The sequence below is a fragment of the Sander lucioperca genome, chromosome 12 (assembly GCF_008315115.2).
Source record: "Sander lucioperca isolate FBNREF2018 chromosome 12, SLUC_FBN_1.2, whole genome shotgun sequence".
Lineage (NCBI taxonomy): Eukaryota > Metazoa > Chordata > Actinopteri > Perciformes > Percidae > Sander > Sander lucioperca.
Window position 1 is genome coordinate 17,962,063 of NC_050184.1, and position 12,755 is coordinate 17,974,817.

At 46.1% G+C, this 12,755-nt stretch overlaps 1 protein-coding gene across 3 annotated transcripts in view; it reads right to left on the reverse strand.

Moving 5' to 3' along the window:
• Positions 1-675: 675 nt before the first annotated feature.
• The window catches only part of LOC116039087 (nucleolar protein 4-like), a 132,795-nt gene continuing 120,715 nt past the window's right edge, over positions 676-12,755 (reverse strand). Inside the window, exons 6-12 of one of the 3 annotated variants that reach the window (XM_031283830.2) lie at positions 7,129-7,616; positions 6,615-6,797; positions 6,111-6,299; positions 4,578-4,661; positions 3,332-3,445; positions 2,860-3,091; positions 676-1,309 (exon numbers count right to left, since the gene is read on the reverse strand). In XM_031283830.2, the coding sequence (XP_031139690.1) occupies positions 1,071-1,309; positions 2,860-3,091; positions 3,332-3,445; positions 4,578-4,661; positions 6,111-6,299; positions 6,615-6,797; positions 7,129-7,616 (1,529 nt within the window). In that variant the 3' untranslated portion in view covers positions 676-1,070. Of the gene's footprint in view, positions 1,319-2,859; positions 3,092-3,331; positions 3,446-4,577; positions 4,662-6,110; positions 6,300-6,614; positions 6,798-7,128; positions 7,617-12,755 lie in introns of all 3 variants that reach the window. The other 2 variants (XM_031283829.2, XM_031283831.2) reach the window with 2 other exon arrangements.

Here is a 12,755-nt window from a genome sequence, read left to right on the forward strand (position 1 = left end):
CAAAATACTATATATAAACCTTGAAGACATCAGGTGGTAAAGTAGAAGTAAACTGGCTTCTGGTGGGAATGTTACCATTCACTTGCAGAGTGTGTGTATGTGTATGTGTGTGTGTGAGGAACTGAAAATGGAGTTGGCAGGTCTGATCTGAGGTATTTCCTGGTGGTCCACATGGCGTCTTGGATGCATAAGTAGCAAGTTGCTCCCTGGGTAAAAGGGGTGAGGAGGAGGACGGGGGGGTTCAGGTGAGGGAAAGTGCTAAAGGACACAGAGAGCTTATATACAAGCGAGCACACACACACAAAAAAAACAAAAACCTCTCTCCTCTTTTTCTCTTCCAGTTTCAAGTCTTTCTTTTTTTCCGTATTTAGTGCTATCTGTTTGGATAAGTCAAACCGCTCCTTTCTTTCAGTCACTTGGGAAGAGTAAAAAAACTAAAATGCTCACTGGACTCCCCCCCAAAAAAGAACAAATCTAATCAAAAAACACTTGTCATTTAACAAACAGCTTCAGTAGTACTAATTCAGGGAGTTGTTATTTCTTTTTTTAAATTGTTATGATCATAAGACGGCGCTGGCCGGGGGCACCCGTCGATCCAAACTCCCCGTGTTGGACTTCTCCACCCACGAGGAGGCCAAGTCTTTCTTTTCTTTCCTGAAACCACAGCAGCAGAATCAACAGTCTCTTTTACTCTTCTTCCAGGCTCCTCTCCCTCTTTCTTCCTCTCCTCCACACTCCTTGGCTCTGAGTGTAGTGCTGATTGTGAGGTGCTTCCAGAGAGGAGAGGAAGAAATGTCCTTCAGAGTCCAAATGCTCCTGTTTTCTAATGGATGGATGGAGGTTGTGTTCTAGGGTTGTAGGTGTTCTAGGGATGGTGGGGTTAGGATGCATCATCCTCACTCTGTCCCTCTGTTATCAAAGAGAAGGCAGGGAGGTCTGGTGTTCAGGGCACGCAGACGGACACAAAACAAACATCATGGGAAGTGGATGTGTGTGTGTGTGTCTGTGTGTGTGTGTATGTGTGTGTGTGTGTGTGTGTGTGTGTGTGTTCTCCGATGTTTTCCCCCAGATCAGTTCTGCTGCAGGATGAGGTTCTCCAACTCGTCTGCCGAGCGGAGCAGGAAAGCGGCCGACTCCCGGTAGCCGGCGATCAGCTGACGCACGGCTGTGATCTCCGGTTGGCTGAGCTGGGTCGAGGCCCCGCCCCCTCCGCCACCCCCGCTGCCCCGCCCACCCAGGCTGTTGTTGGCAGAGGCAGAGGACGAGGAGTTACTGATGTTGGCAGAGGAGAGAGACTTCATGCTGAGGTCTGTGGGGCCTGAAGGTGGGGTGGAGGGGGGGGGGGGGGACACATAGTGAGGGAGAGGGGGAGCAAGAAGTGAGAGCGAAAGATTGATGAAGAAAAGGAGGGAGGGATAAGGTGGAGATTGATGAAGTGACGGAGAGAACAGAAGAGCCAGGTGTGGAGGAGAGGAAGGATCCATAAATAAAAAGGTGAAGTGAAGAGGAGGAGAGGAGGAACAGGGAGAGAAGAGGAAGGAGAGACAGATCAGTCAGTTCAAAATGACACAAGACGGCTGGAATCTCTGTTATCACATGATACATGGGTAGTTTCTGCTAACAGTGAGCTAGACACACACTGGATTTAGAGGTGGATGTTAAGGGCATGGGCGTACATTTCATCAGTTCAACAGTTGGGGTGGATAATAAACATGAAGTTTCTCAAAAGCAATTTTTGAAAGGGGGCACAAATAATACAGTATTTTACAACCAACACGGTGATAAGCCTCCGTGTGAAAATGTCAAAATGTTTCTAAACTTAAAACACGTAGCTGCCGAAGCTATGCTGTAGTATATGTGATATCCCCAGAAAATCAACTATATGTCAGGGCAAGTTCTTGATGTCAGTAAAGTTTGTTGGGAATGACAATGAAAGACAACATTAAAGGGATAGTCTGCAGTGTGGTTGATTCACCAAAAGTCACACAATAACACAAGCAAACTTTCTTATGGAGGCAGCGGTAGACCAACATCTCCTGTGTTCTGCGAGGTTAAATGACCCGTCGTAAAGAGCTGTCTGACAGCAAGGTAAAGGGGTGAAAATATTCTAAATGTAGCGTACACTTAAACTAATGTAGATTTTTTTTAGGTGTCTAAAATGTGGTTAGCTATCCACAGCAGGACATTGCTTAGCTTCCGTTCCGGTAGAGCTAGGCCACTCTGTGTCTTTAGCTGCAGACTGTTGGACGTCCCGGTGTTGGAATCCTTTCCAGTGAAATACGGCCACACGTTAGACTTTTTAGCTGTCAGCATTTTCACTATGCCAGCTACTAGCTAACGGTAGGCTAACGCTAGGTTACCTGCTGCCGAGTGTAGTGTTAACTAGCGTCAGCTGCAGCGCTGCTTCCGTTGCCTTTAACGTCCGTTTTCAGAGCACCAGAGGACAGCACAGGGGGTTAAGTGACACCAAAATGAGGCACCGAAATCTGTCGTTTAGGAACCCAACCCTAGTCTTTAAACAGCTGATGGACACTTAAGCTACTAAAGAGACCTCAGTTAAAGTTTTCAGAATTTGAAAAGCCTGTAATAATCAAAATGACTTTGAACTGCATATTTAAGCGTCATGTGTGTGTGTTAGCTGTTTCACACCATCACCTGCTGCTATGTCTCCTTACACCGCTTTCTTTCCTTCATTTCCACCTTATTCATCCTCAAATTACCCCCTCACATGGTTTCCTTTCATCTCCCCCTGCTCCCTCTTTGTATTCACTTTCCCCTCTAACTACCATATCTTGTCCATCACCTCTCTTGTCTCCATAATGACCCTCTTCCTCTGTCCCCCACTCCCCGTTCTCTCACCGTTGCTCTGAGCAGCAGCGCCGGTTGTCAGGGAAACGGGGTGTTGCATGGCCGTGCCCAGGCCCGGGTATCCACGGTAACCGTAGCTAAGGCCGGCTCCGTTGATGTAGAGCTGGGTGTCCTGGGAGGAGAAGGCTGACGCGGCCAGGGAGTAGGCGGAGTGAGCGAGGGACGCCGGCTCCCTCAGACCCCCTCCACCGCTGGACGGCTTGTCCAGAGAGATCTGCTCATCCTGGAAGAGGAAACAGGAAATGAGGGGGCTTTCATTTTCAACAAGCTGGGTGGACAAAAATGCAACTGGTATTAAGAAGCCAGGGTTGTGCCCTAGAAGAAGAACATTATTTAAAGGTCTTGCCTGTAGTGTCCAAAGTGCTTTGTGTAGTCAAGACTGGTAGCCGGTGTACACTATTCGTCACATCAAGTAACGCCGTTTTCCTTTAACATATAAATTAGACCACACCCACCCACTTACGTGATAGGTGTCGAGGCGCATCCTCTTTGCGGCGTTGCGTGATTCGCTCTCGCAGGCGGCAGCCAGGATGTTCTCAGCCATGGCTGAGGTGAGGTGAGGCGGAGTAGGACGGGTCTGCAGACAACACAACCATATCATGGCATTCAGTTATTGAGTAAATTAGAGCCACATCTTTGAGTGGATTTTGCATACAGGAGGACACAGACTGGGCTTCTTATGTTGTATATAACGCTTATATTAGACTGGAACAACCACACAAACACCCTCAGCTGTTGACTGACGTTACAACGGACACATATCCACAGCAGAGATGTTATTGCTTTTTAGTTTTAGTTTGACTTTTAGGTATTTTATTTTAATGAAATGAATATTGAGAACCTCTTATTCTGCGGCTCAACAAAATGCATATATGATGATAGTAAAAAGCAATCAGGATGATTGTTGGAGACCGTCTAAATCCTCTGTTTATTAGGACTTCTGACTATTAGAGCTTTAGATATTGAAAGGAACAACCGATAATGTTTAAGAAGATAAATTACAGATAGATACCTTTCAGTTAGTACTGGAACATTATGCTTTGGTATGCAATGTATAAAAACTCTTTAAAAAGGAGGGCATCTTTTACTGTGATCACGGAGACTGATGCAAAGTGTGTTTGAAGGTAAGTAGTGTCATAAGCCCAGCTGATGCCTCCACACACAGTGGAACATGGGGCTTCACCACTGGGGGGCAGCAGAGACATTTCACTGACGGTGTGAGGCAGCCTGCTGTCTGGCACACAATTATGGTGTTAAGTCAGTGGTTTTCAAAGTGGGGTCCGGGGACCCCCAGGGGGCCCCTAGCAAAAAGGGGATTCATTTATGTTCACTATAATTCCATGGGGGGACAGGATATAGAACATCTAAGAGCAGAAAGGTCCTTGACATTAAAACGTTCAGGAACCACTGTGTCACGTGACCGGTCAACAGAACTAATGTTCCCATCATGCACCTCTCCTGCATTAGTACAGTGCAGTAGTAAGTATAATGAGAAGGAGTACAGCGCACTAAAGTAGAGATACCAAGTCCTAATTTAAAAAAATGTTACTTTAGTAAAAGTACAATATTATATTATATTATTATGATATAGCAACATTCCCCAAAGCTCTTACACCAAGTGCACGGCTCTTTTGTAAATTGCAGTAATTGACTATTTTCAACATATACATATTATTGATTATGTTAACAATTCACATTTCCATATTTACCAAACTAGACAGGCTAAGAATCTTCATCTTTCTTTGCATAAAACATCTTGTGGTCTGTTTTCTATCACATTTCAGGGAGTTATCCTGTGGAAAGAAACCATACATGAAATTAGACTTCTCGGGGTCTACGAGCAGAAACAGCCTTAGAAACGCCCTGCTGTCTAAAACTTTGGATTTGGGAAAAGGGGATCATTCTTGTACGGCAATTACGTCTGTTTCTCTGCATGTATTCCCTTCTCCCTTTTTTATTTCTTAAATATAACGTGTGAAACTTTTTAACAACACACATCTGTTTGTCAGGTGATGTGTGACACGTCTGTACACTGAAATAAACTGGCGAGAGCGTGGCGTTCCTATAGTTTCAGCCCATCTACAGACACGCTGTATCTATCGGCTCATTATCCCTTACCTAATATAGATTACATTATGGTGACTTCCTAAAGTTGAAAACAACGACTGGAGTGCTCAGAGAGCCAACACCAAAGTTGAGATTTGAGAGAGTTTAAGATTATTTACTGCAGGAAGAGTAGCTGTGCTTAAGGGCACAGCTAATGCATATAATAAACTAAACTAAACTAAACTAAACAGGAGTTGACTGAATGACAAAAGAAGCAAGGCCAGCGGTGCATTGTGGGAGTTATTGGCTCTGAACATGTTGCTGATCAAACACTCTCTCTATACATAAACTGCACGACAGAAAAGAGTGCAACAGAAACAAATGGATGTTCAAGATGGTTGGCTGAACCTACACTACCTTAACAAGCTATTCTTTTGATGTATATGCAGTCCCATTGGTTTACTGGTCACATCATGTGTTCCAACCATGTAAATAATATTTGAAAGATCCAGAATAAAATGTGAGAGTCTGAGGATGAAAAGGCCTTTAAAGAAGTCATAAAAACCAAAAGGCACTGCTGCAACTTAGAAATGTTGATATGATAAAATGTGTTGACTGTTTCAGTAACTACAGCCAACTGTACCACGGGGCGCCAGAAGACTGAGACTATTACCACTAGGACTACTATTATTCTACTGGTATTAAAGTCCTTTAAACACACAATACGTCATTTTATGCCTTAAGGGGTCTTTCAAAACAATAACGAAAGATGCAGTTTGGTGACGTCATGAAATAGCGTGGAATCATGGGAGTGATAGTCCCCTGTCTTGCACCTGGTGCAGTGCAAAGCCCGACACAGTTGTTAGTCCACAGCGCCCGCGTCGTTTAAACAGCAAATGCACCTGCGCCCATCTGTGGCCCATGGGCGTGCTGTTCTTACAGGGAGGTGTGTTCAGGTGCATTCTGGGCGTGCTGGTCTTACAGGGAGGTGTGTTCAGGTGCATTGTGGGCGTGCTGGTCTTACAGGGAGGTGTGTTCAGGTGCATTCTGGGCGTATTGCTATCTTGAGGCAGCGGGAAGTGATGGCACCATTGACCAACAAAAACCTGGTCTAAAGTCAATAACGCAGCATTTCATTCAAAACAAACTGATCATGAAAATAATGGCGCTAGACAATCAGCCAGCAGGTACAGTACCTCCATGCCGCTCTTCTTCATGCGTCTGCAGGATTTGAGGTAGGTGCGGATGCGCTTGCGGGCGCGTTCCTGGAATTCTGGGAACTGTCTGCTGCAGGACTCGATGATGGCCTGGATCTTCTCCTTAGGCTGCTTGGAGATGGGAACCATCCGGTCCAAGTTCTCGTCCACAAACAGACGCACAAACATCTGCAGGAAGACAACACAGCTGTTAGAGAGAGGGGGGGTTCATCACTATACCCAGTAACTGCAGAAGCTGACTGAAATGCAGTAAGTAAACGTTGATGAGTGGAGCTGTATTGTGTGTCCTGTGTGTTTTTGAGGGTCTTTTCTTGTCTGTGCCATCACGTGAGCGTGGGATCACTGACACTGCAGGAGGACCCCACAGTCAGCGCGTCAATATTTCTTTCTTTATACTATATAGATATATATAGATTTAGAATATATATTCTTCTTTCTCTGAGACGCCGTCTATTGATTGACAACACGCCGTCTCGGACTTACGTTGAAGGCCTTTAGTCTCTCGGGGTCGACTCCCTCTGCGTCGTTGATCTTGTCGTTGTCGTCGTGATCGTCGTGGTCGTCGTCGTCGTCGTCCGGGGCGACTTGGCGCCCCGTGGTCAGGTCCTCGGCACCCAAGTCCATCTTCACGCTGTCGTAGCTGCCGCCCGAACTGTACTGGGGGGACTGAACGCGCACACACGCGCGCACACACACACACACGCGCACGCACACACACACACACACACACACACACACACACACACACACACACACACACACACACACACACACACACACACACTCCTGGATAAGCTTTATGAGGACAGATTAACTCCTTTACTGAATCTCATTGTAAACAATCACTTTGTGTGTGTGTGTGTGTGTGTTTGTATGTGTGTGTGTGTGTGTGTTTTTGTATGTGTGTGTGTGTGTTTTTGTGTTTGTGTGTGTGTGTGTGTGTGTGTGTGTGTGTGTGTGTGTGTGTGTGTGTGTGTGTGTGTGTGTGGGGTCTCACCTTGCCCCCGTAGTCCCTGCCGTCTCGGTCCAGTCGCAGCTCGGTGGTGTGTGTGTGGGACTGGGAGTGTGTGATGGGAGTGTGCGCGCTGTGTGTGTGAGGGGTGTGCGTGTGCGCCAGCGGCAGAGGCAGGGCCGGGTGTGGAGCCAGGGGAGGTTTGGCAGCCAGCGGGTACTTCCTGCGGAGCTCCTCGGGCGCGCTGGGATGCAGCGCGCCGAGCAGGGCCGCGGCTGCGGCCGACACGGTGACGGGCAGGTGTGCGGTGGCGGCCGGGGGCAGGCGCTGAGGGGGGGCGTCGCTCAGGTTCATCGGCTGCTGGTCCTCGGGGGATGAGGAGGAGGAAGTAGGCGTGCTGAAGTCCAGCGGGGCGGGACCACCGTTGCCGTTGACCTTGGATTCCCTGACCATGGCAGCGTCCGTCACAGCGGAGGAGGGAGGGGTCAGGGCTGGCAGGCCGTTCCTACTGCCGCTCTCTGATGAGGAATCCTCTGAAAGGAGAGGGACACCTTCACTTTCACAGATCCACAGACTGCTGTTGCTTCTTGTTACGCACAGCTGTGTTTTAGTGGGATGTGATAAGAGGATTTCCTCACATTACCACCATATATATGGTGGTAATGTGAGGAAATCCTTGTTTTCTTATCACATCTATATATATGATATATATATATGTATGTATGTATAGATGTCATGTGATTGCTGTTATGTGTGTGTGAATACTATTTAATGCCCAGCAGATGGCAGGCTTCCTTCATGAAGTGTATGAGATGCTCATAATCTGTCTCGGCTTCTGTTCTGCTCTGCAATGGTTCATGAACATTTTATTTCTCTATGCTTTACTCCTGGATTGCATTATGATGTATTTTGCTCCGTTTGCATGGATATCATTAACCTATAATAGTATAATGCAATCCACTGTGACAACATCACAAACTACAGCCTCACAAATCATCTTCCAACACCTCTCTGACGGTGTTTGGTGTTTTAAGCCCCCAACGTCGTCTTCCAGGCGGCACTAGGATTAGGCAATGGTTATGGTTAGGGTTAGTGTTAAGGTTAGGGTTAGGTGCCTTGAAGTCGACGGTTGCAGCGCTGCCTTGAAGTCGACGTTGGGGGCTTAAAACACCATCGAGCCTCTGTGACAGCTACAGCTGTCTCACAGCTGGAATGAAATTGGGGGGCAGTTACTGTCTTCCTGTGGCCAGCAGGACTCTGACAAGAGGAAACCATCTCCAAACTGCCTGCTGCTGCTGGGAGGAAAATAATGACTCCTCAAAATATTATAGTACTCTGAAGCCACGGGCTATGCACGGACTGCCAGCGCCTTCCCGGGTACCAGCAATTACAATTAGGGTGTGCAAGATAACGTTGTAGCCAAAAAATGGTTGTTTCAAGCGTGTGTAGTTTGTCCAAGGCACCAGAGATGTGGTTTTGTGTTGTATGTGGGAGAGGCTGCATGCAGCTGCTGTGGAGGCTATTGTTCTGGGCCGAGTGGAGCAGTGCCTGTTTATTTGATTAAACCCATCCAGTCTGCAGCCAGACCAGACAATAACATAGTCAACACCCTGCATTATGACAGAGGCCCCTCCCCCCACCTTCATCCCCTCATCATGATCACCACCAAGCTCGTCTTCCTCTTCCTCCCGTCATCGTTATTAATGCCACCTTTTTACAGTGGACCGTGGAAGGCAGTCAATATTCCTATTTAATGCTAAAAACTCAAACCTTTCGCTTTAAAACTTAAAGTGTGCCGTTCATGCAGTCCATCTCGACCGCTCCAACACCTGGAGCGTGAGTTATAAATCTACGCTGTGGCTACGTACGTAGGTACGTGGAGACAGGGACCCTACGTCGTAGCCTGAAGTGCAGCTCTCGAAAAATTTAACTACACGCGTGTGACGCATGTCGCTCGGCCGTGGCCACAAGATAAATCTGAGGGGTTGGGAGAGGAGGAAAAAGATGTGTATGTCTTGGCTACTTCTTCAGAACTTTAACTGGAATTTAAATGAAACCATCTTACAAGTGAATGTCAACGTGGGGATCCAAACAGACCCTCGCCCCGCTGAGGGGTCCCAACCACAAAGATGTGGAACCACTGGTTTCATCTGGATCTGAAAAGTAACTACAGCTGTCAAATACATGTAGAGGGCTAAAAAGCACAATACTTCCTTCTGAAACCTAGTGGAGTTTAAGTATAAAGTAGCCAAGTAAAGGACCTTAAAAATGTACTTAAATAGACATTGCTTAGTTTTACTTTGTGTCTATCCATCTATCTATCTATCTATCTATCTATCTATCTATCGCTCTCTCTCTCTCTCTCTCTCTCTCTCTCTCTCTATCTATCTATCTCTCTCTCTCTCTCTATCTATCTATCTATCTATCTATCTTTAAATGGACTCTCCTCTCATGTAACACTTAACCCTTGTGTTGTCTTCCCTTCAAACTTGAAAAAAACAACGTTTTTGACGCCTTTTTTGGACGTTTGTTTTTGCTTTTTCCAACGTTTTAAATTTCTAAATTTTTCTTCTACACATTTTCAGCGCTTATTTCTACGTCCCATATTTTCTGATATAAAACAAAAATTTATAATGGGTCAATGTGACCCGAAGTCAACACAAGGGTTAAGAAAAGGGGTCAAACTGGTGTTAAATGCTTCAGTATTTATTGCTGAAGCAGGTTCAACATCTTTTTCTCTCTATCTCTTTGTCTGTATCTCTATTTTCAGACAGACAGGCTACTAAATAAGTGATCGTAAAATAAATGGTGTGTGCCAAGGAGTCCGCCTGACACACACACACACACACACACACACACACACACACACACACACACACTTTCCTACTTCCATAACAAGAAACACAGGAAGGACGGAGAAACACACAGACACATTTTAAACATTAGCTTACATGCAACTTACACCCACATGTATTGTGGTTTACTGTTTAATTGGAGTTGCGTTCATTATATGCACTGCGATACTCCCAGCATCACAAACAGATGGAAAGGCATGAATGGCGAGATTTTGAATGATGAACATAGACAGAAGCTGAATACGACAGAGTGGAAAGATCGGATGAATGAGTTGAAATAGGAGCAGAAAGCGGCTCCAATCGAGGATGATTGCAGGATAGAGAAAGGGAAGAAGAGGAGGGAGGTAATTTGAATGAGTCAACAGCACGAGAAAAACACAGGCGCTGGATTGTGAGGAAAAGAAAGTGATGCATGAAAAGAGAAAGCGAGAGAAGGGGCTGAGGATGCTATCGACTGTGTCATTCGTTGGGTGGTTGGGAGGAGGGAGGGGTGGAGCCCAAACCGCTGCATGGAGACAGGGAGAGATGGGTAGAGAGGGCAATACACTACGGAGGGAGGCACAGCCAGGCAGAAGGAAAGAGGTCAGCAGTGGGGGTGGGGGGTTGGGGGGGCGGAAGGAGGAGGCGGGGGAGAGGGTCATGGCTCGGGGGTGGGAGCAGCAGGAAGAGGAGAGAGAGGGGATGGAGGAGAGGATGAGGGAGGATTGAGATGGGGGATGGGAGGGGGAAGGGTGGAGAGAGACTGAGTCAAAGGGACAGGCACGTGGGAGAGACTTTTAGATTTTACTGCATCTTCTTTACCTATCATACATTGTTAAAGTATATCTCACTTTACCATATATTTCTTCGGATAAGTATACAGCATAAGGCTGCAACAAATGATTACTTTTCATAGTCAATTAATCTGTCGATTAATCTGTTGATTATCTGAATAGTTTTTTGGTCTATAAAATGTCAGCTACAGCTCTAATACAGTATGTTGTCTCGTATAGAGCATATCCGTTAGTGTTGTAATATGCAGACCATTTGTTGTCTTACATTCTCCAATAGTACACTTACATCTTAAACATGGCCTGATTTGGAGAGAGTGGAAGACAAATGAAAATGCAATGTACTGTAGAGGGAGTGAGTGCGAGGGAAGCCCTGGGACCAGGAGGTAGAAAGCGTGTGAGTGTATTTATGAGGGTGTAAGGAGTATTCATGCATAGAGGCAAAGGCCAACCTAATTCCTGCTGCCTTGACACAACCCCCCCCCCCAGCAAGACCACCGTCACTGCGTCCACATCCCTCCATGACTCCACCGTGAGGGATGCTTCTATCCTTTCTCTGCCCATGCCTGCCTGCTAAACAGGGAGCAGCCCCCTCTCTCTTCTCCGTATTCTCTCTTTTCAGACACAAACAAGATGCATCCTTCCTCATCCTCATTCTCTATTTATTCCCCATGGCATTGTGTCCTGTCCCTGTTTCTCTGTCAGAATCACAGTACATGGTGGTGGATGAACTATTCAGATCTTTCACTCATGTAAAAAGTATGAATACCACAATTTTAAATCTTAAAGGCTGTATGCAAGTTTAATGACGGACATGTACTTTTAGTCAAACTAAAAGTAAAGGTACTCACTATGCGGCCAAATGGGCTCTTTAGTTGTTACACGATTACATATAATATAATATTAGATTATTATTATTGATGCAGTAACACGTAAGATGCATGCTAATGTTGTAGCTGACTGCAACAGAGCTAAGTGTATTAATTTGTTACACTGTCGGGTGCTTTCATTTACTGTATGATGACAGTGTGTGTGCTTTTGGCCTCTTAGTTCCAGTGAAACCCCAAAAGCTCCTGTACTTCACATCAGCTTCTTCTTCTAAGCATGGACACACAACTTACAACACTTTTGTAGTTTTCTGTGCTTTTCTCACAGGTTGGAATTCTCACAGGTTGGAAGTGGTGAGGTCACTTACTCCCTGCACCAATCAGGACTTAGAATTTGAATCAAACTGCGGTGACAGGCTACTGCCAATCAAATCAGGTGTCTACATACTTTTGGCCATATTGTGTAGTCTGCTGATGTCTACGACACAATGCCATGGTTGGTTACAGTCCTTGTCCCTCTGCACCTCATGCACATTGCGATAAAGTGCAAGCGGCGATTGAACGAGGTTCAACATGTGTTCTGATGTCTCTTGTGCCGAGTCACGGCATCGAGATGCCCTACATCTGACATACTGTAGTGACCATCTTGAAATGTCAGTCAGATCCTGGCATCCTACATTCTCCTTCACTCCACATCTTGTTATCTGATCTTAGAGACAAGAGTTGAATACCCTCTTTTGCACTTGTATCGCCTCCTGTTCCCTCCCCCTTCATCTTCCTCCTGTATGTCAAAGTACTGAGGCCTCCTCCCTCTCTCCTGTATGAAATCACACAGCCAGGATCATCCTTTGTACAGTCAGCCTGTGTTCCTTCGTGACCTTTTCTAAATGCAGCAGACGACGACGGTAAACATTTGCTCATCGGTAGAGTAACTCTGCCCGGTCGGGATTAACCGCTTGTGAGAAGCCGACTGTAAAACAGCACATGAAACATTATCGTTCACTTAAAACCCGTTCTCCACATGGGAGTCATGACACCAAAGTTCAAGAGTCACGACGCAAATCAACCCGATTCATTCAGTGCTGCATAACGCACTCGTTCATGCATATGACTACGTTCTGAGTTACACATTACATGGTGCACATCAGTCCTGGGAGAAATCAGCATGAGGACATACTGTATTTTAGCTATACTTTCCATAACACAGTTACAGTGAAACT